Source organism: Cyprinodon variegatus, unplaced genomic scaffold, assembly GCF_000732505.1.
Source record: "Cyprinodon variegatus isolate N-32 unplaced genomic scaffold, C_variegatus-1.0 Scaffold108, whole genome shotgun sequence".
NCBI classification, from domain to species: Eukaryota; Metazoa; Chordata; class Actinopteri; order Cyprinodontiformes; family Cyprinodontidae; genus Cyprinodon; species Cyprinodon variegatus.
In genome coordinates this window covers 421957-447306 of record NW_015150561.1, presented here as the reverse complement: position 1 = coordinate 447306, position 25350 = coordinate 421957, and the positions used below count along the sequence as shown (strand labels likewise).

The following is a 25350-nucleotide window of genomic DNA, read 5'->3' as shown; positions in this document are numbered from 1 at the left end:
AACAGACAGACAGGAGTCCTGACAAATATTAAATGTGACCATAGAAAACTTTGGTTCCTTTAACATCCATCCATCCATGTTTTCCATCACGCTTTATCCCAAGCGGGGTCACGAGGGGTCCTGGTGCCTATCTCCAACTGTCAGTGGGCGAGAGGCAGGGTACACCCTGGACAGGTCTCCAGTCCATCGCAGGGCAACACAGGGAAAAACAGGACAAACAACCATTCATGCACTCACACCTAAGGAGAATTTTGAGAAGCCAATTAACCTTACAGTCATATTTTTAGACTGTGGGAGGAAGTCAGAGAATCTCCAAGCAGAAAGACCTCGGGCTGGGAATCTAACCCAGAACCTTCTTGCTGCAAGGCAAGCTTTTAATTAAACAGTTAAGCTTTATATGAACATTTATATTGTTGGAGGTTCTGGAGTCTTTTGGTCTGCTACAGTTTTTTTTTTCTTAAATAAATCTGTTCTGTTTTATACCAGCAATGAATTTACTGTTCCAGGTTTGTGAATGCTAAGTAGGCATAAATCCATTTTTTTTTTCAGGCAGGTTTCATGTCTAATCCGAATGTACCAGTCAGTCAGTGCGTAGTAAATCTGCATTTCCTAAGTTGGATTGGTTGAAGTTGATGTTTGCTGAGGACTTTCCAGAGGAGCTCAGTGATTAAGTTATCCTCTTTGCTGATCCATCCCTCCTGGAACTTTTTTTTTTCCTCCCTTCCCTGCATCCTGAGGGTAGGCTACAGTGAATAATACAACTGGGATTACGTTAAAACAATACTGAGGAGGTTTTTGGCTGACAAAGATTTAATGAAACATCGCTTTGTGCTTTCTAGTGCATGGAGATATGCATCTGATTGGAATTCAGTGGTTGGCTGACCAGAAAAGGGTAGTTACATAGTCCATTTCCCATCTGTGCTAATTAGCATGTCAGCTGTAGAGACATCTCCAGTGAGGCATTTAAAAAGGAAGAAAGGATGTGGCACTTTCCTTTGTCTACAACTGTCACTAAAACCTGACCTTTACACTGATCCAAAGGAGAAGGTTGCATTTATTAGCCAGTGTGCATATTGGTGGTGAAAGGGCAACATGTGGTGCTAAGAGCTGAGGGCATTGCTTTGTTTCAGACAAAAGTGGTCAATTCCAGAAGAAATTGTCAAAGATTTCCCATTTTCTCCAATACTGAGTGAAGGTCATTGCTTTTGGGAGTCCTTCATGAAATGAAAGCCTTGTATCTTGACAGAAGCAGTGATGCAAACAGTGCAGTGTCATTGTCAGCAGGCACACTTGAGCTGTCTTTAAAGAGTAAAATGAAGCAATATAACTCTGAAGTGCACAAAGGTTTAAAGCCTGGGCCACACCATGATTTTATGGGGGCCCCACACAGAATTTGATTTGATGGACCACTTCTAGTAAAGCCCATCATGGACAGGCCACAGGAGCATGGCTGATATCGTTTGAATATGCATTAAACACGCTGAGTTTAAGCTAATTATTTAAAAGACTATATAAAAATATTTATGTTTCTTGACCCCTACTATGTTACCATGGTACACAGGATTTTATAAAAACCTGTAGATAGATTTTATAGGCGTTTTTTGTTTTTCCTGATTTGCACTTATTTTCTGGTGCTCTGTTTTAAAGACTGATATTTTCTACTTTCAGAAGAGTAGGCAGGCTTAATCAATCATGCTTCCATAGAAAATGATTTGATACTTTCTTGTTTTAAATATGACTCCATGATGCACTGAAGTAGCACAGATTTATAAACTATAGGTAAAAAATAATAAGATATCTTAACTTTAATGTCGTAGGGAAGTTATATTTAAATGTCAAATCATTCTGGCTTAAACTTGTATATAAATGTATTCTTTATCAGATAATATTGTCCCAAAATTTAAAAAAAATTTCTATTTAAACAAAAATAGATATATAAAAAATCCTCTCTTAAAATCTGTGGGTTTTTTTTTCTTGTTATCGTATGCAGGCCAGTTAGTTATACTGTACGTCAGCTTGTACACCTAAATTAGGCCAATCAAATATCAACGGTCATCTATCAATTTTTTTCATTCATAGCATCTTGATTCATATGTCGCAGCTAATATATGCAACGGTTGAAATAAGAAATAGGAATAATTTACTTTAACATTGAGTTAAATCCCAGTGTTCACGGGGATGGACGTCTGTGTCTTCAGCAGGCATAAAGCTAACAGAAGTGGCAGCGTTGCGAGGCAAGGGCTCAAACATGTACGGCTGTAAGCCTTCTACACCAAACCAAGCTTCTGCCATGTCCTGGCATCCTCTTCCACAACATCTTCGTCCCCACTTTCCTCCTCTAAATAAAAACTGTATGACGGAGGAGACTCATCCACGACCTCCGACACAAAACTCTCCTCCTCTTGCATGTTTCTGCTGTCCATAGCGTTCCTTGACTGTGTCTTTTCTAAGTCACCAATTTAGTGCTACTTGGTCCCAATGTCATTTCCCATTGGGAACCTACTAGAACTAAGTTGCTAACTGGTTAGCAAGATGCTTCGAAGAAACCAGTCACAATAAAACTTGCTTGCAAACCTTCCACCACAACAATCCCGTTCTCCTGATAAACGACCAATCACATTCACTTTATTCACTCGTGTAAAGTCGTGGACCACACGGGAGAATTCGGAAATGCAACGGTTGGACCAGAAGTTCCCCTACGACTTCAAAACACCCTGTTTATTTCTCTTGAAAGGGAAGCCTTGATTTTAATCACGATACATTTTCACCCATCCCCTTGGGGAGCACTGGGCTGCAATTGTCTGGAGCCCGGGGAGCAACAGGGGTTAAGGGTTTTGCTCAGGAACCCAGAGTGGAGGCTGTTGGGATCGAACAGGGTACTTGCAACCTTCTCAGAGCACAAGCACTCTGCTCTAATCAACACTCTCTGTACATTAACTGTTAGCATCTGCCCAAATAGGAGGGCCTGAAAGTTTAAGTTAGTGTTTTTTGTTACTAAAGTCTACTTTGAGACTTATTTTGAAGTAAGAAAGGAAGTCGTTCTTGTGGGTACTTCCTATGCTGATGGAGTCATCTTTGAAGACTACTTTCAGCAAAGCCAACAACACCTAGTTGCATACTGAATGCAAACAATAACCCCCCTTTTCATATATATATATATAAAAATATACATAATTTTTATGATTTTGTGTGTTGATTAGAAAGACAGAAACTGCTTAAATATCACCGTAAAAAAAAAAAATCCTATCCTGTCTGTAAATGAATGGATGAACGTTGGGCCCAGTACCATGCCGAGAGAGCAAAGCTCATTTTTCACCTTCTGTAAAAGTAGTTTAAATATGCTATAATTGAATCAGCCCTAACTTGTCGCTGTTGTTGAAAACATGTTGATAAATACAGTCTAAGGTATCTCCTAGGTTTTCATAATGGCTTTTTCTGTTTTTCTCATAAATTTTAAATAAATGTACAATTATGTTTTTTTCGAACTTTTAAAAATGAATGTTTTTTCTATTTTTAAGATGTCTCATTCTTGATTTATAAAACTACTTTGAATTTTTGAGATTTCATAAATATATTTTGGGTGAGAAGAAGAAGGGTGGGGGTGAGGTGTTAACAGACAGCAGAGGTACTGGATACTGGCGTCCACGATCCAACTGTTTGAGATCCGTTTCCAGTCGAGGGTCATGCACGAAAGATCACTCGGGCAAAGAAATATCCAAAATCCAGTGGGCTTAACCAGGGTCAGAGTTAGGCAAGACTCAGCGACATTCAGAAAAAACTCAACTCACTCAAAGGTCAGGTCTGGGCAAAGGTCCGGGATAGGCAGGGTCAAGGAATAGGAAAATACTTGGCTTGTGAAACAGGGCTGGAGAGCTGTGAAAAGGAAGACTTTCTTGCAGAGCAGGTGAAGAGCTGGATATAAAATAGGGAGAAGCCCAGGTGGGAACAATCGGTGATTAAAAGGATAGGGAGAGTGAGTACAAACAAGACAGGACTAAAATCATGACAGCTGGCTTTTTTGGGTAAATAAAAACAAAAGCCAGTACTGAAAAGCAGTAATGGAAACATTTGAAAATTGGTGGGTTGGAGTAGAGCCGGAACAACTTGAGCCAGTGAAAAAGAGGCATTATTTTATTAAATTGTATTTAAAGAATTCCTTATCACAATAATAAAAAACGGTCCATTTTGGTATCTGTTTTTTTGTATTTTTTTTCAATACTTCAGATCTTAAATCGTCCTGCTAAAGGTGAAATCAAATCACCTCTGCTAGTATTCCCCATGGATAAGGAACAGTTACAGACAGAGCATCATCAATATTCAGTGCACACACCAACATCCTGGACCTCCATGAATACTGATATAGTTCTTCTGCAGTGTTTAACTTCAGGTCTGCTTGTCAGTCAGTTTTCCATCCCAATCCAAGTTTGTTATCTCCAGAAAAAAAAAATCAGATATGTCCCGGATTTATAAAATCATTTTCCTTGATCTGTTCATTAAAAATAAAGATGTAGTGGATGGTTTCTGTAATATTAAACTAATTCTGAAGCTCTGCATATAATATAGCTCTTTAGTTGTAATAGAATATGAAATATAGTATGAATCTCAGCAGAGATTGCAATTTTAGAGAAGGGATTAGCTTTGAAGAAAACATTTGTTCTCTGTTGTATAAAAGGCAGCGACAAGGGGAAATAGATTTAAAAGAAGTAGGAAAAATAATAAAAGCCTCTATTATCCACTATCCTTAGAGCAAAGGTTTTATTAATATGAGCAAAACCATTCCTTCTGAAATCTACTTCCATTACAGTGTTTTAAAAAAAATCTGATGAATAATTTACTATACAAAAAGAAAAGGTTATTAAAATATTGTGTTGAGGCAGAGGGAAAAGTAATTTTCCCCCATAATATTGCATCCAAAGAAAGTATTGATTATGTGCCTTTCAATCTAAACATCATCATCTTCTTCTTTGGCTTCCACTTGGCGCTCCATTTTACATTTAAGAAGATGTGCATATTTTGTGTCTTCATCTTCCCTCCGTCCCTCCAGGGATGCATTATGTTTTGCATTACATAACAGGAGTGCTCCCATTCAAAGCACTGCCACTCCAGGAAAATACGTAAGCTGAGATGTTCACGGTTTTATTATGTTGCATTTTTAAAAGAAATTCTCTCCTGCCAAATGCAAATCATCATAAGGCACAAAGAGCGAATGAATAATGTTTTTGCCCATGTATCACATGGCTTTGTGTCTCATGACATTGTGGATTTCAACTCCTGACATTAACCGCTGGCAAATGGAAACCTTCCTATTCATTAGGTGTGGGGATCATCCTTTGCAAATTTTGGAAAATATAGGTTGTTCTCACATATCTGTCTGTAACAGATGATCTTTTTCAGCTTAATGCAAACTCCCTACAGCAAGGCCACTTTACCACTGAAATTAAATTATTCTTAACTATACAATATACAAACCACTTTATGCATATATGCAGATTGTATTTGATTTATTTGTGAAATGCTCAACAAAGCATCTGCTTTTGCAGAAGGTCAAGCCGACTCGCCATGTAGATAAAACTGTAACAACACACTCCTGATACCCAAGTGCTCCTTTCATTTCTAGGAAGAAATCCCAGGGCTGCTTTTCACCTTTTCCTGGGCAACAAATCGTCACACATATCGAGATACATCCGTAATGACACATTTAGCTCCTCAGGCAGTTTCAAGCATCCGCTAAGGTCACTTAGTTTATTCTGCAATGTCCCACAGCCTGTTAATGAAAATAAACTTATGCTAATGGTTGTTTATTACCCTCTTGAAGCTCTCTATTTATTTTATGGTTTTGAAGCAAGGACCTTATTACTGCAGCCTCCATTGAGAAACATGAATTGAGCACGAAAATAGAAAAAACTTTGGTTCCTAGAATGAAGACAAGCTTGCCAATGATAATGAGAGTGATGTGCCCCACTAACCCGAAACGTGCTCAAGGTAATTAGACAGCAGCATTTTTATAGAGAAAAATGTAAGAAGAAAATTGGCTCTCTATTGCTAATCCATAAACAGGATGGTTTTTCTCTTTTATCTTGTTGAAATTTGCATCGTCACAGGCGGGTAGCAGCTTACAGTGACAGGAGAGCTACCCAGTAGGTGTGCATTTATGCTTACTTGTAGATTACGTATTTTTTTCCCCAGTCGTCTCTAAAATAATGGCACCATGAATGCCTCAGGAAGGCTATTACACAGCTTCTTATTGTGAGATTATGTAAATCTATGTTTACGTAAAATCAAAATAATGCAAACTTATTTGTAAATAATGCAGTCGCCACGTAAAGGGATTTGCAAAGGTTTTTTTAAACTGTATTGTATTTTATTCAGGCTTTATTTGACAGGCCAACATAAAGTAGAGCATAACTGTCAAGTGGAACAAAAAGTATGCTTTTTTATTTTTGCAAATGGAAACTAAAGAAGCAAGTTTTTATATTAGTCCCAACCAAAATGAAAAGCCAATTCAATTGCTTTAGAGGTCAACTGAATATGAAACACTTTCCCTGCATGTGATTTAGTTTTAGTATACGTAAAATGTCCATTAGAGCATTAGTCAAGAAAGAAGCCAATAATCCACTGGTAACCTTGGAGGAGCTGCAGAGATGCACAGCTCCGGTGGGCAGATTCTGTCAGCAAGGACATTATCAATCCTGTTCTCTACAGAACTGACCTTTCTTGTAGAGATGCAAGAAGAAAACCCAAAATCTAAAGGACTACTATGAATTTTCCCCACAAATTAATTTTGTAGGAACAGCAAATACGTGGAAGCAGATGCTCTGATGAGATGAGGCCATATCAAAGATTTTTGGCGAATATGCAAACTTGCATGTGTAGAAAACTGACACTAAACTAGATCACACACATTGGCCCAACAGTGTAAACTCTTCAATATAATTGAATATTATTCTTTTGTGATTTATTGTTGTCCAATAAGAATAATAAAAACTGTTGGATTTCAGTTAATATTTATGCACTACTTGTGTAAGTAGATAACAATTTTTTTAATGAATAAACTACAGATTTTACATCTAATAAAGCTTTCATTGCTCTCCTTAACATTTCATTTGGAGTTCTTCTAGGTACTGCAGGGAGTGAAAAATAACAGAGAAATGTCTTGATGCCAGCTTTGCCTTTTTTTTGTTTCACTTGTAGCGCTTTACGGCTGCCACGGTGCATTAGAGATTTCCAGTTTCTGTTAGCTCTTTGGATCTCTGTTACAGGTACAGGGCAGAAAACAGGTCAAGTGTCAAAATGGTCTAAAACACAAGATTCTGGCAATCCTCTGTCTATGCTGAGCCAGTGTGCTCATTAAGCCCTTCAACCAGCGAAAGTCAACGGGAGCTTGTCCAACCGCCTGCCTGCCTTTTAGTGCTTTTTCACTACATTCCTGCACTGGCAGAATTTAGTGAGATATTTATACGAGCCAAATGTTTCTGTCCCTCCACATGCAACCCAGTTTATGGGGAAGTAAACAGGCACTCATAAAATACCGCAATATTTATATGAATTAATATTTACTTTTCTAGCATTGTATTTTTGTGTGCACAAATAAATCAGTAGAATGCGGCCTATGCGCCTCTGATGTCAAACAAACATTAAATTTTATATTTAATTTGCTCCTTGCTTAGGGAAACTCCTGCACTCTTAGAGAATCTATGCATGTGTTTATCTCTCTCTGTTCTCTTAAAACATAAAAAGGATTTTTATAGTCCTTCCCCTTTTGTAGATGATCAAGACCATTGGGTCTCTTTGAGAGGACTTAGATGAGAAGCTGTAGCAGTTAAGAACAGAGCAGATGCCGTCTCTGCAGCCACTCTGCATATGCAGCATTGAAAAGCAAAGAAGCTTTTCTCCTCTGTGGCTGCATCTGTTTGTATTTTGGACCTGAGCTCTGACCGTTGGCTCTGTGCTTTGTGTTCTGTGTTTTGCTTGCAAAGCCTGTTTTCCTGTGCTTCAATCCAAATCTCTGTGATTGACTCTTACAGAGCAGCCGTGCTCTCCGTCTCCAATCATTGTAGGACTCTCATCCCTTCCTGATGCTCTCCTCAATGCATAATTGAAGTGCCTGTGGCTTCTTAGACTGATTGAAGAGTCTTGTTGGGATATTAGACGTCCAACAGCAGAATTAGTCGGGGGTGTCTAATAGCCTTCTGCTGTTGTCTTAGCTCTGTCTGTCGTTCTTCTCTTGATGGGGTAGAGGTTTTGTATCAGGTGTTAGTGTGCATAGATGTGTCAGTGGAGAAAGCTGGGATGGTGCTGGGCAGACACAGAAAGGCTCGTCTGTCTTTAATCCTTACTGGCACGACCGATTTGGAGTCACTGTGCAGTGAATTGGCCTTTCAGCTCATTTCAAACTGAAGGAAAGAAAACCAAGCCAAACCCTGCATTATTGACAGGTGCATCTCTAAAGGCCCTGAAACAGGATCAGCTGTGTTTTCCAACCGAGGCTTCCAGCCCGAGCCGCCACAGAAAGCATTGGAGAATGTTAATCATCTGATCACAGAAAACAGGACAGAATTATACACCCCTCTAACGACAGAACTTATGTTGGCTGGGCAAAGTTCTCATACTACTGCAGGAACAATACTGTGTAAAAGGACATTTTAACATAGTAACAGTTGGACTTTTTCACCTGTGCTCTTTTTTAAATATGACAAAATACAAGCAGGAAACATACAGCAGCAATCTACTGTTTAATATAAGGATTAAGCTAAACTTAACATTTAGTTTTAAGTCAAACTACAAGTTTAAATTAATGCTAAAACACAAAGAAATTCACTTATTAGTTTGCATTGCTGGTAATAATCAGTTTGTCAGTAGATAAGCGTACAGTTTTCACTATTACTAACTTACAACTTTGTTGCTATACATGTGTTTTTTTTTTGTTTTTTTTTTCAAAAAGGCATTTAATGACAAAGCTAGTGACTTTTTTCTGTTATAGGAGACTTTGGTGTCCATAGCATGTGCTGCTGTAAGCTCCTCCCACTTTCCCAAGCACTGACAAGTTGTCGGCCTCACAGTAGAAAGCTTGTGCTGGCATTGCTCTTGTTTCAAACATGGGATGTACAAATAATATAGTTATGATTTCTATCTTTCTTACACCGACACTCTTGCATTAAACAAATTCCCTGCATTTCTATTTCATGAAATAATTTTTTTATATTGTTACGGCTTTGGCCGAATCCTCTCTACATAAATCAATTTTGTCAGAATGTCAAATTTAACTGAAAGATAGTTTTAAGCAGAAGTTTGTTTCATATATTTCATTTATAGTTCTAAACACATTTAGAGTGTTTTATACCTTCTTGTGTTAATATTCTACTGTTTTACAACACCTCACTATAAGAGAACATGCAGATTGGGGGCTAAGATCATTTAGAAAGTCCTGAATTTAAGGACAGCGAGGAGCTACTTTCCTCACTAAGTACTTGACAACACTGCTGGTTTTCTGTGTTGCAACAGGAACAGGGTTAAGGTCGGTGTAACAACATTTCCAGATTACTGTCCACTTCATCACCCAGAAGCTGCTACAGAACTGGTTCTTGGTCTGATGGATTCTGGTCCACTTTGTACTAAGATTTCTAAAACATCCCCTTTTGCCTGATTTCCCTTGTCTTTCATTTCATCTGTTAACAATTCATTGTTCAGCTGCTAATTAGCTACATATTTATGTTATGCAACCAAAGTATTACGATTTTGTAATAATCTGGAAAGAAATCCAGTTGAAGAAAAATTTTTTATCCGTTATGAAATTCATACCTCTGTAAAGCTGCTTGCTGTGCGTTAACTGAGAGTATTTTAAGATTTCTTTCAGTCCTCATGGATTCCAATCTGCAAATAAAACTTTAAACAGACAGCTATAACCTTTTAATCTTACACTTCACATAAGTTGAATCCTTTGAAATTATGCTGTTTATTTTATATTATTTTTGGCGCCTTAGAGTGCCTGAACCGCCATCGCAGCCCTGTGAATAATTTACTTCGTTATACAGAACACACTGACTGTGGCGCGTACTCAGGGCAATAACTCGTATTCCCTAAGGAATCCTAAGGGGACCAAAAGTAGGAAGTTATACTGTAGAAAGCTTTATGTGCTGAAGATAACAGTTTGGTTGTTTTTTTATGCTGGGTTAAAATATTGAAAGAATGTTGTGAAATATAACGCCATGATTCTAGTTGAGCAGAACTGTACTTTTTTTTTCTTATCATTTTTATGCAGTTTACAACAGAGAAATTTATTTCTAATAGTTATGAACATGAACCTATTGTTTCATAAAGAAATAGGCAATCCCCTTGTTTATTGGAATTATTTTGCTTTTCAGAATAAAAGCGTCTTTACTTGCATGAGTCCAAACATTTTTACCAAAAGTCTACCAAACAAATTTACCAAAGTCATAAAGTGCTAGTACTGCATTTCTCTAGCAGCTATCATTATAATTTTTCTTAATAATGGAGGGTGATTAAAAATGACCTAAAAAGTAAATCGGAAAAGATTAAATAAAAAATGACTTCTTATTTACCAAGATATGTTTTCCTTTCTCATGGCTGACAACCATGGTGATAAGACGAGAAGCATTCATCTGTCAGGTGCAGACCTTAATAAAAAAATATAAAAAGCTAAAAATAAAAACCTCTCCGAGTGATGCACACAAAGGTGGAGATTGAGCTCTTAAATAACTCCTTTGTTGCTTCTCAGCATGCTTCAAAATGGACCATTTTCCCTGCTGGATAGGGGAAAAAAAACTAATTTTCTTTTTTTTATTTTGGGGCATTTCTGTACCTTTTTGATGATTACACTTGCTTTGTTTTTTCTTTGTTGTTACATTTTTGTCTGTTTGCCTTTTTTTACTGCTCTAATAACACTTACATTGCAACATGAATGTCTTAATAGTATATCACAAAGAAAAATCTAAAAAGGACACCTAAACAATCAAACACTGTCCTTCCTTTTTAATGTAAAACTAATTGTGGCAAAGAACAAATTTTAAGTACCTCTTGACCTTTTTTTCCTGAAATAAAAGAGAATTGAATAAAAATTCAAAAATAGATCAATTAGTGTCTCTAAACTCAGGTATGCTGTTGTTTTTTATCATATCTTCCTAATATTACTGATTATTTTGTTGTTTTGGTTTAATTTTTGTGTTTCCATAGCTTGTGTTCTATGAGGAACAGGACATGTGTACTTACAGATCAGTCCTGTTATAAAATTCACCTCTCTAATGTCATAGATCCCTCCTGAACTGGATTAGCAGCTTATTGCCCATCAGGGCATGGCTGTTTGGCTCCTGGGGATCTCTTGTTTTGTTTGGTGCCAGGCTGTTGGCAGTAGCTCTTTTTGCAAGGCTTACAGTATAGGCTGGAGCTACTGTGATTCAGGGTAAGTCCAGCACAACCCACTGATGCTTAATCAGAGTGGGATCTGGGGAGTTTGGAGGCTGGTTTGCTTCTTGAGCAAATATAAAGAAGTTTTCCAGTTTTTTTTGGTCATTTTGTTTGTACCATTTTTTTCTAGTCGGATCTGACAATAAGAGACTATGCTAAGTGTGGCTTTAAAATTTTCACTTTCATTTTAAGTTTGTTGTTGTGAAATGTTGCATTACTAGAAAAATGATTAAACATCAAGTGGATGTGTTTTTTATTCCACACTTTTCACATATTTTAGGCTCCTTTGGAAACCTTTTTTTTAAACCCGGCGATGAATTTGTATTAAAATCCCTGAAAAACGGTAGGTTTTCTAAAATACCAAGCCATCCCACCCCTTTCAGCACAAACACGCTGAGTTCAGGAGTCTCTTAAATCGCATTCTTTCTCATTTAGACATTCTGTTTAAATTTCTGGGAATCATATTCACTCTGTTTAAGTGCAACACATTTCTACCAATTGATTGGCTCATTTATATTAATAGGCAATTGAACAGATTTTACTAAAAGAGTAGAAGTATACAGAAAAAATAGAATAGAAAATCCCTTTATCGTCCCACAATGGGGAAATTGTGTTTACAGCAGGAAAAGGTTATCGTAGAAGTTGCCACACAATGTGCACCTTAGAAAAGTGTATAAAAATAACAGATAGGAAAATAAAACAAATAAAGTTTTGTACTGTAAAGTGTTTTGGATATATGAAACAGCAGCAACACCAGAGATGTGCAAAAAAAATGACAGCAGCATGTATCTATTAAATAACAATTTAAAATGATTTAAACAGCATTTTGGTCTCTAAAATACAATAATTATGTATAGTGCATTTGAAATTAGATAATGGAGATGATTTTCATTCTACTTTAAAGGTATAGAGGACGATCTTTTATTTTCGAGTGAATCATCTAAATAAGTGGTCCTCCTAATTTCCAATCATTTTGGTGATATGTTTTAGCCGTATTTGTGTGGTGAGCTACGGCTTCAGCCAGTCATTGAAGAACGGTCAGTCCCAGCTATATATAGTGATTGAGGGATTTAGGGCTGATGTTTGGAGACAGCCATTTTTAAACAGAGAGTGCACGAGGAGAAATGGGCTTGCACATGCTCTTGCACACGTTTAAAAGACATTCCCTCTCGGGTGTGGGTACAGGGTTGTGCATGTGCATTTTTTGTGGAGAGGGCGGGTCTTTTAAAAATAAAATGGCGAAAATCCTCCGCAGTACCTTTAAGTGAAATGTTCAAAATCCAACAGCAGATAATTTTACCTACCAACTTAAATCAAGACTTTTGTTCACCTTATTGAAGTTTAAAGGCAGAAAAGAGTTTTTCTTTCCTCAGGGAGAGGCAAAACTTTCTGTTTCTAAAGAGCAAAATCTTCACTAACTATAATTATGTCACTTTAATACAAACAGGCTCAGTTTACAGGGCACACACTATCTTTCCTCTTAAACTTTGTGACTGGGTCACTGAGCTCTTGTGACAAGAACAGTAACAGGAGACCACCTGATTTGACAGAAGCAGCCATTCTTCACCACAGGTCATCACCTCACAGAGTGATCAGTGTGTAAAATGTCCTCCAATGTTCCACTCGCGCACTCTGACCCCTGTTGATACGGAGGAGATTGAAGAGGTTTGTGAAGACTGGCTTCATGTCACTGAGCCGGATAACGCAGCAACCGATAATCTTCTGAGCCAACCGCTTGGAAGAGAGGTCGCAACCTATTTTCTTCTTCATCTTTCTCACTGGGCTAACCTTTTTTCTCTTGCACACCTCTCCCGTGTTTTCCATTCTCTCTGGATTTTAATATTCTGGTCTCTTTCATACACCTCACAGCTGCCCTCTTTTCCATCACCTCAGTCTATAAAAAGTTTCCTCACAGTTGACTCCTACTGTAGTAATGCAATTATTGCCCCCCAGAGCTTATAAGCCGACTCGTTTATAGAGAATCGTGTTTCCTTTAACTTAAACATAATATTTCTCTTTTCTTGCTTTCCTTGCTCTGTGACTTCAATGTGTTTTTTTCATAGCAAATGCTCTAAAAATGATTCTCCCATCATTTTGTAGAGAAAAGATTAACATTAAGTATAATTAAACAGGCTAGTGCTATCAGGTTTCTATTCTATGCTGTTAAGATTTCCCTTTTTGTTGAATATCACATTGGTACAATTTGTACCTCAAGGCCGCCAATATCAAAGCAACCATGAGAGTGATGTGTGAGGTGTTGGAAAGCATCTCTGTGCTGCATGTATGCATGGGAGCGCCTTTAAACAGAGCATCAAGGCAAAGCAACTTATAGGCTTTGACAGTGTTTGCCAGTTTCTAACCAAGATAGACATTTGAAAAATCTAGGCTGCAAAGAGAAAGCATAATAAATTTGAAAGAGTTGGAGACCTGGAAGGACTTGGTTGTTTAATGATGAAAAGATTGTTCAGTGAACTATAATAAAGCTTAAATGAATCAAGATGGGAGTAAAGTTTGAGCACAGCTGCTTGTGACCAGTGGCTTGTAAAGTGTTACTGTGGGACCTATTATTGACCAGTGGAGCAGTATTTGCAAAGGTCAAATAAATACTTTAAAACAGGAACATTTCAATAAATGAAAATATCAAGTTTTTTTTTAGTTGTTCAGAAAATTTTTATCTTACAAACAAAAAATTATTTTTAAAACAGAAACATTATGTTATGACTATGTTAGGGACTGAAATGACTTTTGTCCAGCAGCCACTGACTCTTCAGAAGGTCATTGCTTAAGAAGCTGGCTCTTCTGAGACGACCTCATCCAAGCATATGAATAGAAAAGTGAGAGAAAGGAGCAAGGATAATGAGGGAAGTGCAAGAATGGCAAAGAATTTTCAAGAGTTTTGCTTGAATCACATACTCAAGGACACCTTCCATGTTTTAAAACCACCACACCTAAAATGTCAGTCAGTCAGTCATTCATCCTGCATAATATGTAGAGTTGTGCTTGAAAGATTAAATACCCACCCATTAAAGAAAATGATAAATTCACTCTAGTAATTCAAATAACACAAAACCAAAAAAATATTAATAAATAATAATAATAATAAAAAAAATACATATATATATATATATATATATACACATTAGGTATGTATGTATCAGCTTTATCAGTCTCCCCTGGATCACCTGCTGAGGTGTCTCGCTCGAGCTTCAGCCAGTCCATGAAGGCCTACACCCTCTCTGAAGCCAATCGTTTCTCTAGATGCTCTTCATTAAAAGGAAGTTCTAGACTCCCCATTCAGCTCAACATCCGAAGTTTGACCCACCTCCACCCCATTTCCTCCCTCACTCTGAGACTATTCTCTGATCCTCTGGCTTACTCCACCACCAGTGTCTGGCCCCAGGGGGAAGACGACTCTAATCCTCTTCCCAAGTTACTCATCCAAACCCGTGTCGACTTAAAGCATAATTTCTTCTGCCGGTGTCCGAGCGCCAAATAACTTATTTCATTCATGTCAATAAAATCTAAAACCTTCATATCGCTCCTTTTCTCTGTGTGAGTAAGTTGAAATGAAATGAAAGTACCTTGCTGATAAATAGGGAACCAACATACCTGTCAGCGGGTGCAACATGAACATTTCCTGAACATTACAGAAAACACCTGATTTCAGCGATTGCTTCAGCGTTGCTCAACACAGCTTTAGTTCAAGAGCACCATTAGGCTTGTTCACTGGTTTTATTTATGAGTATATTGAGTATATACATATGTATGTGTATGTGTATATATATATATATATATATATATATATATATATATATATATATATATATATATATATATATATATATATATATTCACCAGATCATACATTCAAAGTGATTGAAAGATATTCAAAATCAATGACATTCTTCAAATTTTTTAGCATTTTCCTTAATTGTGATTTTTGTCAATTTTGATGTATTTTATTGGCACCTGATTTTTTATTTTTTTTGCCTTTAATGGAAGGATGTGTAAACTTTTAAGCACAATTGTAAATAAAAGAAATATATTATAAGTTGAAGAAAAGTGACATGTTGGATTTTTATTCAAAATACCAGAAAAATGTATTCCCTTTTCCTTTAACAAATAAACAGGTAAAAGCATTAACCTATTTATATTAAATCAATATATGTTTAAACTTTTGAATTGAATTACCAAACAATTTTGGTAATGCGGTTATGTAATGATTTTCTAGGAGGCTCCCTAATTACTACTGGATAAAAAAGACAGTTATGACCATTAACATTGCAAACCAAGTGTCTACTTAGAAGTGATTTATTTTTTTTTATTATTATTTTTTTTTTTACAGTGCGGTTTCTTTGTTGCTCTCCTCAAGCCTCGGCTTTATTTGGGGATCCTTGATCTTTTCCCTGAGAACAGGTTATCAAGACATGGCCACAGCTTATTTATGATCAGAAAAAGAGCTCAAACTCAGGATTAGACGTAAGGTCAGATAAGTGACGGATCAGTGTGTATGAGCGGTATTTTCTGCTGCACAGAAACAACATTTTTATGACAAGGTGAGAATTAATTAGAGTAGTAGTTGTAGTAGAACCAGTGCAGGGATTAGGTCCTTCATGGAAGATCAGATGTGACAGATCGAAGGGTGCCGGGTGGGTTCACAATTACTTCAGTGACTGACACACTTGGATAAGCTCCCTTCTCTGGGCATTAAATACAATTAAGAGAAGGTTCTGTATTTCTCTGCTCTCCCCCTCACTAGCTGTAAATCCACTTTATCTATGTGGCCTCCTAAACTTTCTATTAGTCCCCCGCTTCCTTAAATCCCTTCTCACACTTTATATTATCTGGCCTTTGAAGTGGTTTTAGCTATGAATCTGTATATTTGATGCTTAGTGAAAAGAACGACCTTTCCCACTGTTTTCGAATGACTTTTGGATTTCTCTTAATCAGAAAGCCATAAAAAAGCTGATAGGTGCCTCCCAGTGAATTCAGCTTTCTTCTGAATAATTCAAAGTGTTAAGGATAGAAGGTATTAGCTTGCATCAGAGCCCCCTCCTGCCTATTCCTTGAGTTGTGCTTATTTTTAGACTTTTTTCTAATGCTGCATTTTATCATGTTACAATGTAGTTGAATTCTGTTGGGATTTTCTGATCGACACATTAGTGCATCAATGAAAATGTAAAATTTAACATGAATTTTAATTAAACAACATATGATTTACTAAAACAATTGTGTGGATTTTTTTATTTAGTCCCCCTTAGTGATAATTTTCATGTTTAATGTGGTTGTCATGCTAGTGTCTATTATTGTCTATTTCTTTCACTAATGTTTTTTCTTTTTTTCTGCTTTATTATTTTTCTATTTTATTATCTAATTCATGTTTAGCACTTTGAAATGTCCATGTACACAATTGTGCTATAGAAATAAACTTGTCTTGCCTGCCTAGTGTCTGAACCACTGGACAAATCTTACTTCTGTTGCTTCTAACAGGTTTTTCTCTAATGTCTTGTACTTATCTTCACCCATCTCTAACTCGCTAAGCTGTTATATCCCTGTAAAATAAACCATTCCCCCAGCATGATGCTGTCATCATTCTTTTTGCTGACAAACCTCCAGGGCCCTTACAGAAGAATTATGCTATGGATCCTTTTCTAAATGACTGGGCTATATTTAATTGAGAAACCTCTGAAATCAGTTGGTTGGACTACAGTATATTTTATTTATGGATATTAAGGTTAAAGAGGCAGAATATAAATTTATGCCACCCATTTCAGATTGTATTGTGCTTTGCTCTATTTAGCCAAAGACTTTACAAGTTTGAGCTTGTAAATAGAAGAACTGTAAAAACTTCAGTGGCTATAAATACTTACATTAAGAGAGGTTAATAGGACCTACTTGTCATCTGTTTATGAACAAACAAGTGCCCTTCCTCATCCCTTAGTTTTTTTGTTTGTTTGTTTTCCAGCCAGCATAGCTTTTAACCTTGGCAGAAGACATTGACAGCAGAGTTTTGTAAAATAACGCAGTCAGCTGTATAATTTTAGCATTCTCAAAAAGAGCTCTTATCAGTCTTGATGCATTGCTCCGCGCTGCTCCATCCGCCTTTTCTTTTTAATTGATTCATTGCCAATTCTCTGCAAGGACAAGTCTATCATCTTCCTGTTTGTGCTGCTCTCCATGGCCCAGATCCTTGTCATCACATAAGTCTGCGTACATTTAAACAAGCAGAGCTCAAAGGTCAAAGATCAGTGGCGGTGAGACTGAGCTCATCTGACATTTGAGATGTGATGTGTGGCTTATGCATCTATGTGGTAGGACTCCTTAGACTTGAGGCACCTCTCACCATTTCAGGATTTTTTGCAGTGAAAGCTTTAAAGTTCTTTTCATCATCTCTTAACACTAAGAGCTACCTTGGAGCTGACTGGTATTCATTATTTACTCTAGATCGCATTAAGGAGTGAATTGTCTGCATAACCAAAACTACAGGTGATTTTATAAAGGATTAAACATGTATCTGTAAACTGGCCATATCATTCAATATAGTCTTATTTTATCAGAACTAGTGTTTATTATAGATTCAGTGTTTTATTACAATAAAAGATAAAATACTCAGAATAATTCCTTACTAACTGAGAAGTGCTGTGTATGAACCTTTGCCGTGGTGTTTGTTTGGATTCACAGCAGGTTTTCTGCACATATTGCTGACGAGGCCATTTTTTGCAGCAGTGCTAGGATAAGAAAAAAGGATGGCAGTAAGGACGGTTGATAACAACCTAGCATTTGATCACTATATTTAGTGGATTTCTTTTAATAATGACAAAAAAAATAGATTTTTTTATTACATTACATCAAAAGTAAATCATAACAATGCAGTAATGAAATTCTGACAGTATGTATGATAACCTTAAGCAAAAACATCACAGTATTATGCTCTAAATTATGTTATTTGAAATGTCTAAATTCAAAAAGAAACAAGAAATAAAATTCTGACTATTTGAGCTGATCTCTATGTAATCTCTAGCTAACTTTAATATTTGGTGAAACCAGCTTTCAGACCACTTTTTAAATGCAATAGATATGACAAGTTTCTGGAAATGTAAAGCACTTGGCTACAACTACGGCATAATTAGGTAGTTTTGCCTTTCACTTAATACTAATCAAATACACAATTAAACAATTACAGAGCTCTCTGTTTGCTCAAGTTCTGACCATCACTATCCCAAAGCCGCCCTGCTTATTAACACACTGCTAGTATTTTTTTCATTAATGATTAAAGCTAAAAGTAGCATGTTCAATTCAACACAGCATAAACTAACCTTAAATTTAGCAAATAGCACCGGGTGATGTGCCATCAGACAAGCATCATATTGGCTGTATTGTCGCGCAGTAGTATCATACCTTCATTGCCTCGTCTCGCTGTCACTGTCTAAACTGCAGTCCATCTCCTTGCTGTGGCCGCCTTTAGCTTTGATCATGGTATGCATTCACTGTGCCATTGTTTTGATAAGCTTCTTCAATGTTGGCAGATTTATTTCCACACAGTGTTTCATTAATTTTTCACCAAGATCTCGCATAGACGCTGGTAGAGTCTGACCACTGCAGAAGCTTTCTCCAGCACTTCCCAACGATCGTCAATGGGGTTAAGGTCTGGACTCTTTAGTGGTCAATCCATGTGTAAAAATCATGCGTCATGCTCATGAAGTCATCTTTTCACAATTCGAGCCTTATGAATTCTGACATTTTCTTAAGGCTACATAGCTGTTCTGTCCTAATCCTTTCGGTTCCCTTTGCATTGTGTGTGTGGAAACTTTCACAATTAAACATAGCCCTGAGTTCTGCTGTTGTTTTTCTTCGATTTGATTTTACAAAACTTTCGTCAAAATCAATCATTCCAGATATTTCCTTAAAGACAATCCTCCCAGTTTATGATTATGCACAGGACCCAATCTTGATATATGTACAGTATATCCCAACATATATCTCATAAAGATAAATATATTTAAAAAATGATATTATAACAACACAATATCAATCTTTTGTTTTGTTGTTTTGTTGGCTATAACCTAGTTATTCACCAGTGTTATGTCCAAAAAAGAAACCTCATCACAACCTCGGACCCTTTCTTAAACACTTAGCTTGCAATAAAGCTCACTCTGGAGATGTCCCACATATCAGCAGGAACCATTGGGGTAACATTAGAGAAATAGTTCCTCTAGATAAAGTTATGTCTGTTCTGATTTTTAAATGTCTGGAAGATGTTCTTTTTAAAGGTGGAACTACTGTAATTACAAATTTTTGTTCTGGATTTATTATAATCTCATAATAAAAACATGTGCAGCTAACTGTTTATGGTTGCTGTAATCAACATCATTCTAGTTGGTATTTTAGCCATGTCTGATAATGATGTGGGTACCTGACAGCCGAACTCAATCTGAGAGTTTGAAAGCAGCATATTCAGACAAGATACAAAATGCTTTGAAAAATACACAAACATGTTCATTTTCCACCTTTGTTGTCTTTTCTATGCAGTTATGTGGCTGTGGGCTGCTTGGCGTGGGCATCTGGCTCTCTGTGTCACAGGGCAGCTTTGCCACCTTTTCGCCTTCATTCCCCTCTCTCTCCGCTGCCAACATGGTCATCGCTGTTGGGGCAATCGCTATGGTGACGGGCTTTCTCGGTTGCCTGGGTGCTATTAAGGAGAACAAGTGCCTGCTTCTAAGTGTAAGTTAAGTTTCTAAACATACATATATTCATACATTAACACCTTATGTTGATCTTAATATAAATGCATATTTATATTAGGATGTTTATTAAGAAAAGATATTTAGGAAAAGTTTGAAAGTCACAGATGAAGTTAGACTACATTTCTAATTCCATTTCATTAACTATAACAAAGCTGGAGTAATAGATTTTGCAGTAATTGTGTTTTTTGTCCTTTTGATTAGTGCAAACATTTTTAGTAATGCTAAACTATATATTTTTTATATCAAACCTTTAAAAAAATTGAAATTCTTATAAAAAAAATATGCAATTTGTCAAGGCTCAGAACAGAGGACCCAGTATTCAAGACGAGACAGACGTTAATTTAAAATCGACTGATTGACGGTGGTAGCTAGGGCGTCTAAGGCAGGAACCATTGGTCTTTAAGTTCAGTCCGTGCCCAGAGGAAGGTAGATTCCGCTGCACGGCTGCCAACACACCGCATTCCAGTTCCCCATGCTGAAGTCTTGAAGACTGCAGAACAAGCAGGAGATCAGATTGAAGCAGGCGAAGAAAGGCAGGACTACCTGGAGAACGAAGCCAGAGGTGGTTTTATTTTTTTTATTTTATTTAACCTTTATTTTACCAGGAAGTCCCTTGAGATAAAATCTCTTTTTCGAGGGAGACCTGGAGTTGGTGTCAAAGAGGTTCACAGGAGTCAGAAATCCGAAGAGGTACTGAAGGGAAATCCAGGTTGGTGTCAGAAAGCAGATTCAGGGTCATCAACAGGCAGAATCCAGCAGGAGTCCGAAGACAGGTTAGGCAAACAGATCAGAACAGGAACAGGCAGGCTCAGAGGTCCAAAGGCAGAACGGGTCAGGATCAGGCAATCAGAATAGAATCATATATGCTAGAGAACTCTCACCAATGGCCCGAATAATCTGGCACTTATAACTGGAAGCAGGCGGGTTAAATAGAGATTGGAACAGGTGACACAGATGAATGGTGGACCTAGGCAAGTAAATGGACAATCAAGCCAGTCATCATCACCAAGATTATGGCAGAATTTCATTCTGCACATAACGTTGTTTGAAAGATAGAAGATGTCCTGAACTTATGAAGTACCAGACTTATTGATACGCAACGTTTTAGCAGCAACGCTACCCAATTAGTGAGGTGGTCACTATATTATGTCTGATTTGTGTTTTTTTGTTTTTTTGTTTTTTTTTATTCCATTATAGACTAAGTTTATTCTCAGTTTAGTGGAAGAATAAAATCAGAGCTTAGTAAAGGGAATTTACAGTTGCTGAGAAATTTAAGCGCTTACATGTCATCTGCTTCTGTGGTCGCAGCTCATGTCATGCACCGGTGTAAAACAAAAAAAAAAAAAACTGCACACAGTTCCTATGGGACCAATACAGAGCTAAGAAATCTAATATACAAAGGTAGCTGGAGGGCAAGACTATTCAAATATGACACATGACTTCTAATATTGAGAGCCTTACAATTGAGGAAGGAGGGAAATGATCAATTTGAGATCTTTAGAAAACTATGATCTGCTGTCAGTGGGTGTTTTTAAAAATATTTAGCTTGGCCCTATATTCAGTCTCAGATTGAACATAAAAAAGGCAGGCATATTAACTTCTAAACTACTACTGTGAACAACATTTAGTGAAGCTGAGTAATATTTACACCCCAGGCAGGTTTAGGTTTAAAGTTATCCGTAAATATGACCAACATGATTCTTCTGACTCGAAGCAGTATTCATGTTTTCAAATGATCCAGACAGGTTCCTGACTAGAATTTAAAAGGTAATCTGTGGGGGGAGCTAAAGATTAGGAGGATGATAAGGGGGTCCTCCAACCTCAATGACTTGGAGCTCATCAGTGTGGGAAAAGAATCAGAACACCAGTGGAAACGGGCAAAAGGATGCTGAGCAAGAAAAGAGGGGTTTGTAGATTCTACTGCCATTAGATTTTTCCATTGAATATTGAAGTGGGTGTAAATATTAATGAATTGCCATTTTAAATTAAATGTAAATAAATTGTTGTTTTTTATGAATTTATTACATTTATATATATATATATTAGTGTGTCTGAAAAAAAAACACCTTGATAAAAATTATTTTAGATTAACATCTGACAAAGGTGGAAATCATTTTAAGCATTATTGTGCTATGAATTTTTTTTTTTATAAACCATAGAAAATTTTGTTTAGAGAGAAAAGTGTACCTTCTCATGACTTAATGATGCCCTGTGAGCCATAGTGGCCTTATAAAGATTTCCTGGTGTGTAGAGACAGTAGAAGGCAACAAAACAGGAGCACAACTAAAACAAAAAATAATTCAACAAAAAAAAAAGAACAAAACCGCTCAATCATGTAAAAAAAACAAAAAAAAAAAGACAAAAAACAGAAAAAAAAAAGAACAAAACCGCTCAATCATGTGATTCCAGTAAGCAGATTGTAGCTCATCAGGAAATTTTGTAAAATAAATCAGCAAATTATTTTACCATATGGGCATAGTACTCTGAAAGGCACTCAATATTAATGAGATAAATAATTAAAATGTTCTATTATTCATTAAAACCCCTAGTTTGGTTTGGCTTTACACTGTTTGGCTATAATTTTAAAAGTGTTGTATCTGAGACACAAGCTAATTATGAGAGTTTGCTTGACTGGAGGATGTTTGTGTAGACTTGCAATGAAAAAAAAAACAAACTTTAATGTATAGGAAGTTTAAATCAAAGGTAAAGTAAGGCCCCTGACTGCTTAACATCACAAACGACACAATCCCTTGAAGCTCTTGCATCAGTCAAAAGCCTTTCCAAATCCTTGGTGCTAGACATGGCTTCCTGCACCTGGCTGACAACTGTGAAGCAGAGGAAAGCGAAGTGCAGGCAGGAGAAGGATAGTTGAAGGCTGTGAATAATAAAAGGGTTTAATGTAAAATATTAAATTTAAAAGTACAGATGTTTCTTATTAGGCAAAATGTCAGGTAGAGAATATCTCCTGCCACATCATCGGGAGATGGCATTGCATATCAAGCCATGCTGAGCCTTTTTATGGAAGCACTGTCGGAGACTCTGGGTTGTTTTTTCTTTTTGCACCCAGGGGAAGGGGGAGTTGTTATTGGGGCTGATGGTGTCATGTCGTTCAAAGATCAGTACACGTTTGGATCTCAGGAGGCAGACGGAACCAACCGTTTACTTGACAACAACTCTCTTTGGATTACAGAGCATTCGAAGCGCTGACATCCTCTGCAGTATTTTCTCAGTCTCCTCTGTATGTTTTTTTTTTCTTTTTACAGCCAAGAACAGTATACTAAGAAATAAAAGTACATATGAGAACAGGAAGATATCTAAAAGACATGAAAAATGTAGAAAGCAGGCCGTTGTAGTCAGCAGTCGAGTGTGAAAGAGCAACACTGGTACAATAAACTCTGCAGCCCAGATGCGAACACAACAAAAGGCTGTGAAACTGTTTTATGTGGGCCATTGAATAAGAAATACCCCCCCCCCCCCTTTTTTTTTTTTTTTTTACCAGCACTTCCAAATGAGCCTTGAATTAATTAGAGGTTTTTTTTAGGAATCTAGGTTTGCTTGCGTCCTCCCATGCTGTGCAGAGGAGGCTGTAAATATTGAACAGCGTCAAGGAGGTTTCATGATGCAAGACTTCAGAAGAATTTAATCCAACCCCCCCTGCAAATAAAAACCCTAAAAATAAATGATTAACCATTTCTCTACCTCCAAAGAATTTTATCTCTGTCTTCATGCTCTTCCCTTTTCAAAAAGGACAGATTTCTGCATTTTTTGACAAACAAATAACTTCAGTATATCTTTTAAAAAAAGAATCAAACAGACCTGTTATTCTTGACTTTTCATTTAAGCTGTTTTTCATAAAGAAACTCTGGATGGACTGCAGAATGCAGAGATTGATCGGTCCAGGCTTTCTCCACAGTTTCTGTTTACACATTATCTTCACACTGGGATCAGTTTCAGCTCTTGTGCTCTCTTAGCAAGAAATATAATAGAGGAGGGAAACGGGTGTCCTTCATCACAGAGGGAGCTTAAATGATAGTTTGGGACTTCCTGTTTTGTTTTTTGATTTTTTTCTAAGTCCTTGTTGAGGTTCCTTGATTGTTTTGGTGTCATTGATACCAAAAAAAAACTGGACATTATCAGTCAAGGCACCATTATTACACAGGGAAATCAACATCTATGAAGATCAGAAGAAAGGCAGAAAGGAAATATTACAGTATAAAAAAATTGCATGAAAGAATAAAATATGAAAACAAAGATATTAGAGGCTTATAAAGACAGATGGCTCGAATGTTTCTTTACTCAGATTGTTTGATCACAGCTGCAGTAACGAAAATGTTTTCACCCCTTAAAAGAAACAGTTTCTACACATCCCACTTTGTTCTAGATTTAAGGAGCATAGAAGCAAAATTCTTTGTTTCAAAAACTTTGCTTAATTCTGGCTTTGTGAGCACTGAGCCAGCATAAATCTGACTGATAGCAGAAGTTTGGAAGACTGTCTCCAAAAACATAGGTTCTGATAGTCAACCTATTTAAGAGCATCTCTGAAAGAGAACCAAATTTTAAGCATAGGAAAATTGTTAACAGTAAAATAACCTTAAATTGAAAAGTGTAGATAACTCTAATGTCTGTATTTCTGCACTAATCCATGGCAATAAAGTGAATAAAATATCAGAGAAATCATCAGATGTCTGATGAAACGGAAAATTATTCAGAAAAATATATTTGTAACATCAATTTTAAAACAAATGAACAAAAGAGTAAAAGTTAAATTGTTTCACATCAGAAGCCTGAAGCATCAAGGGTTTATTCTTATGATGCTTTTAAATATGTATTAAAACTCTTTTTAGAACATTATTTTAATGGTATTACTTTGCATAGATTTTCTTAGACTCAGCCTTTGTGTTGCCCTACAACAGTTTTTGCTGAAGGCTTTTTGACAGAAATGGTTGTCAGGGTCAAGGTTGCAGGTTTGATTCCTAGCACAGGGTCTTTCTGCATGGAGTTTGCATGTTCTGCCTGAGCATGCGAGGGTTCTCTCCGGGTACTCCGGCTTCCTCCCACAGTTCATGACTGTTAGGTTAATTGGCTTCTCTAAATTCTCCTTAGGTGTGAGTGTGTGTGTGAATGGTTGTTTGTCTCTGTGTTGCCCTGCGATGGACTGGCGACCTGTCCGGGGTGTACCCCGCCT

At 36.9% G+C, this 25350-nt stretch overlaps 1 protein-coding gene across 3 annotated transcripts in view; it reads left to right on the top strand.

Annotated features, from left to right (window-relative positions):
• The window catches only part of LOC107084745 (tetraspanin-9-like), a 276339-nt gene that overhangs the window by 206714 nt on the left and 44275 nt on the right, over nucleotides 1-25350 (top strand). For all 3 annotated transcript variants that reach the window (XM_015374739.1, XM_015374741.1, XM_015374740.1), the window contains one exon: nucleotides 19951-20142. In XM_015374739.1, the coding sequence (XP_015230225.1) occupies nucleotides 19951-20142 (192 nt within the window). The remainder of the gene's footprint in view (nucleotides 1-19950; nucleotides 20143-25350) is intronic.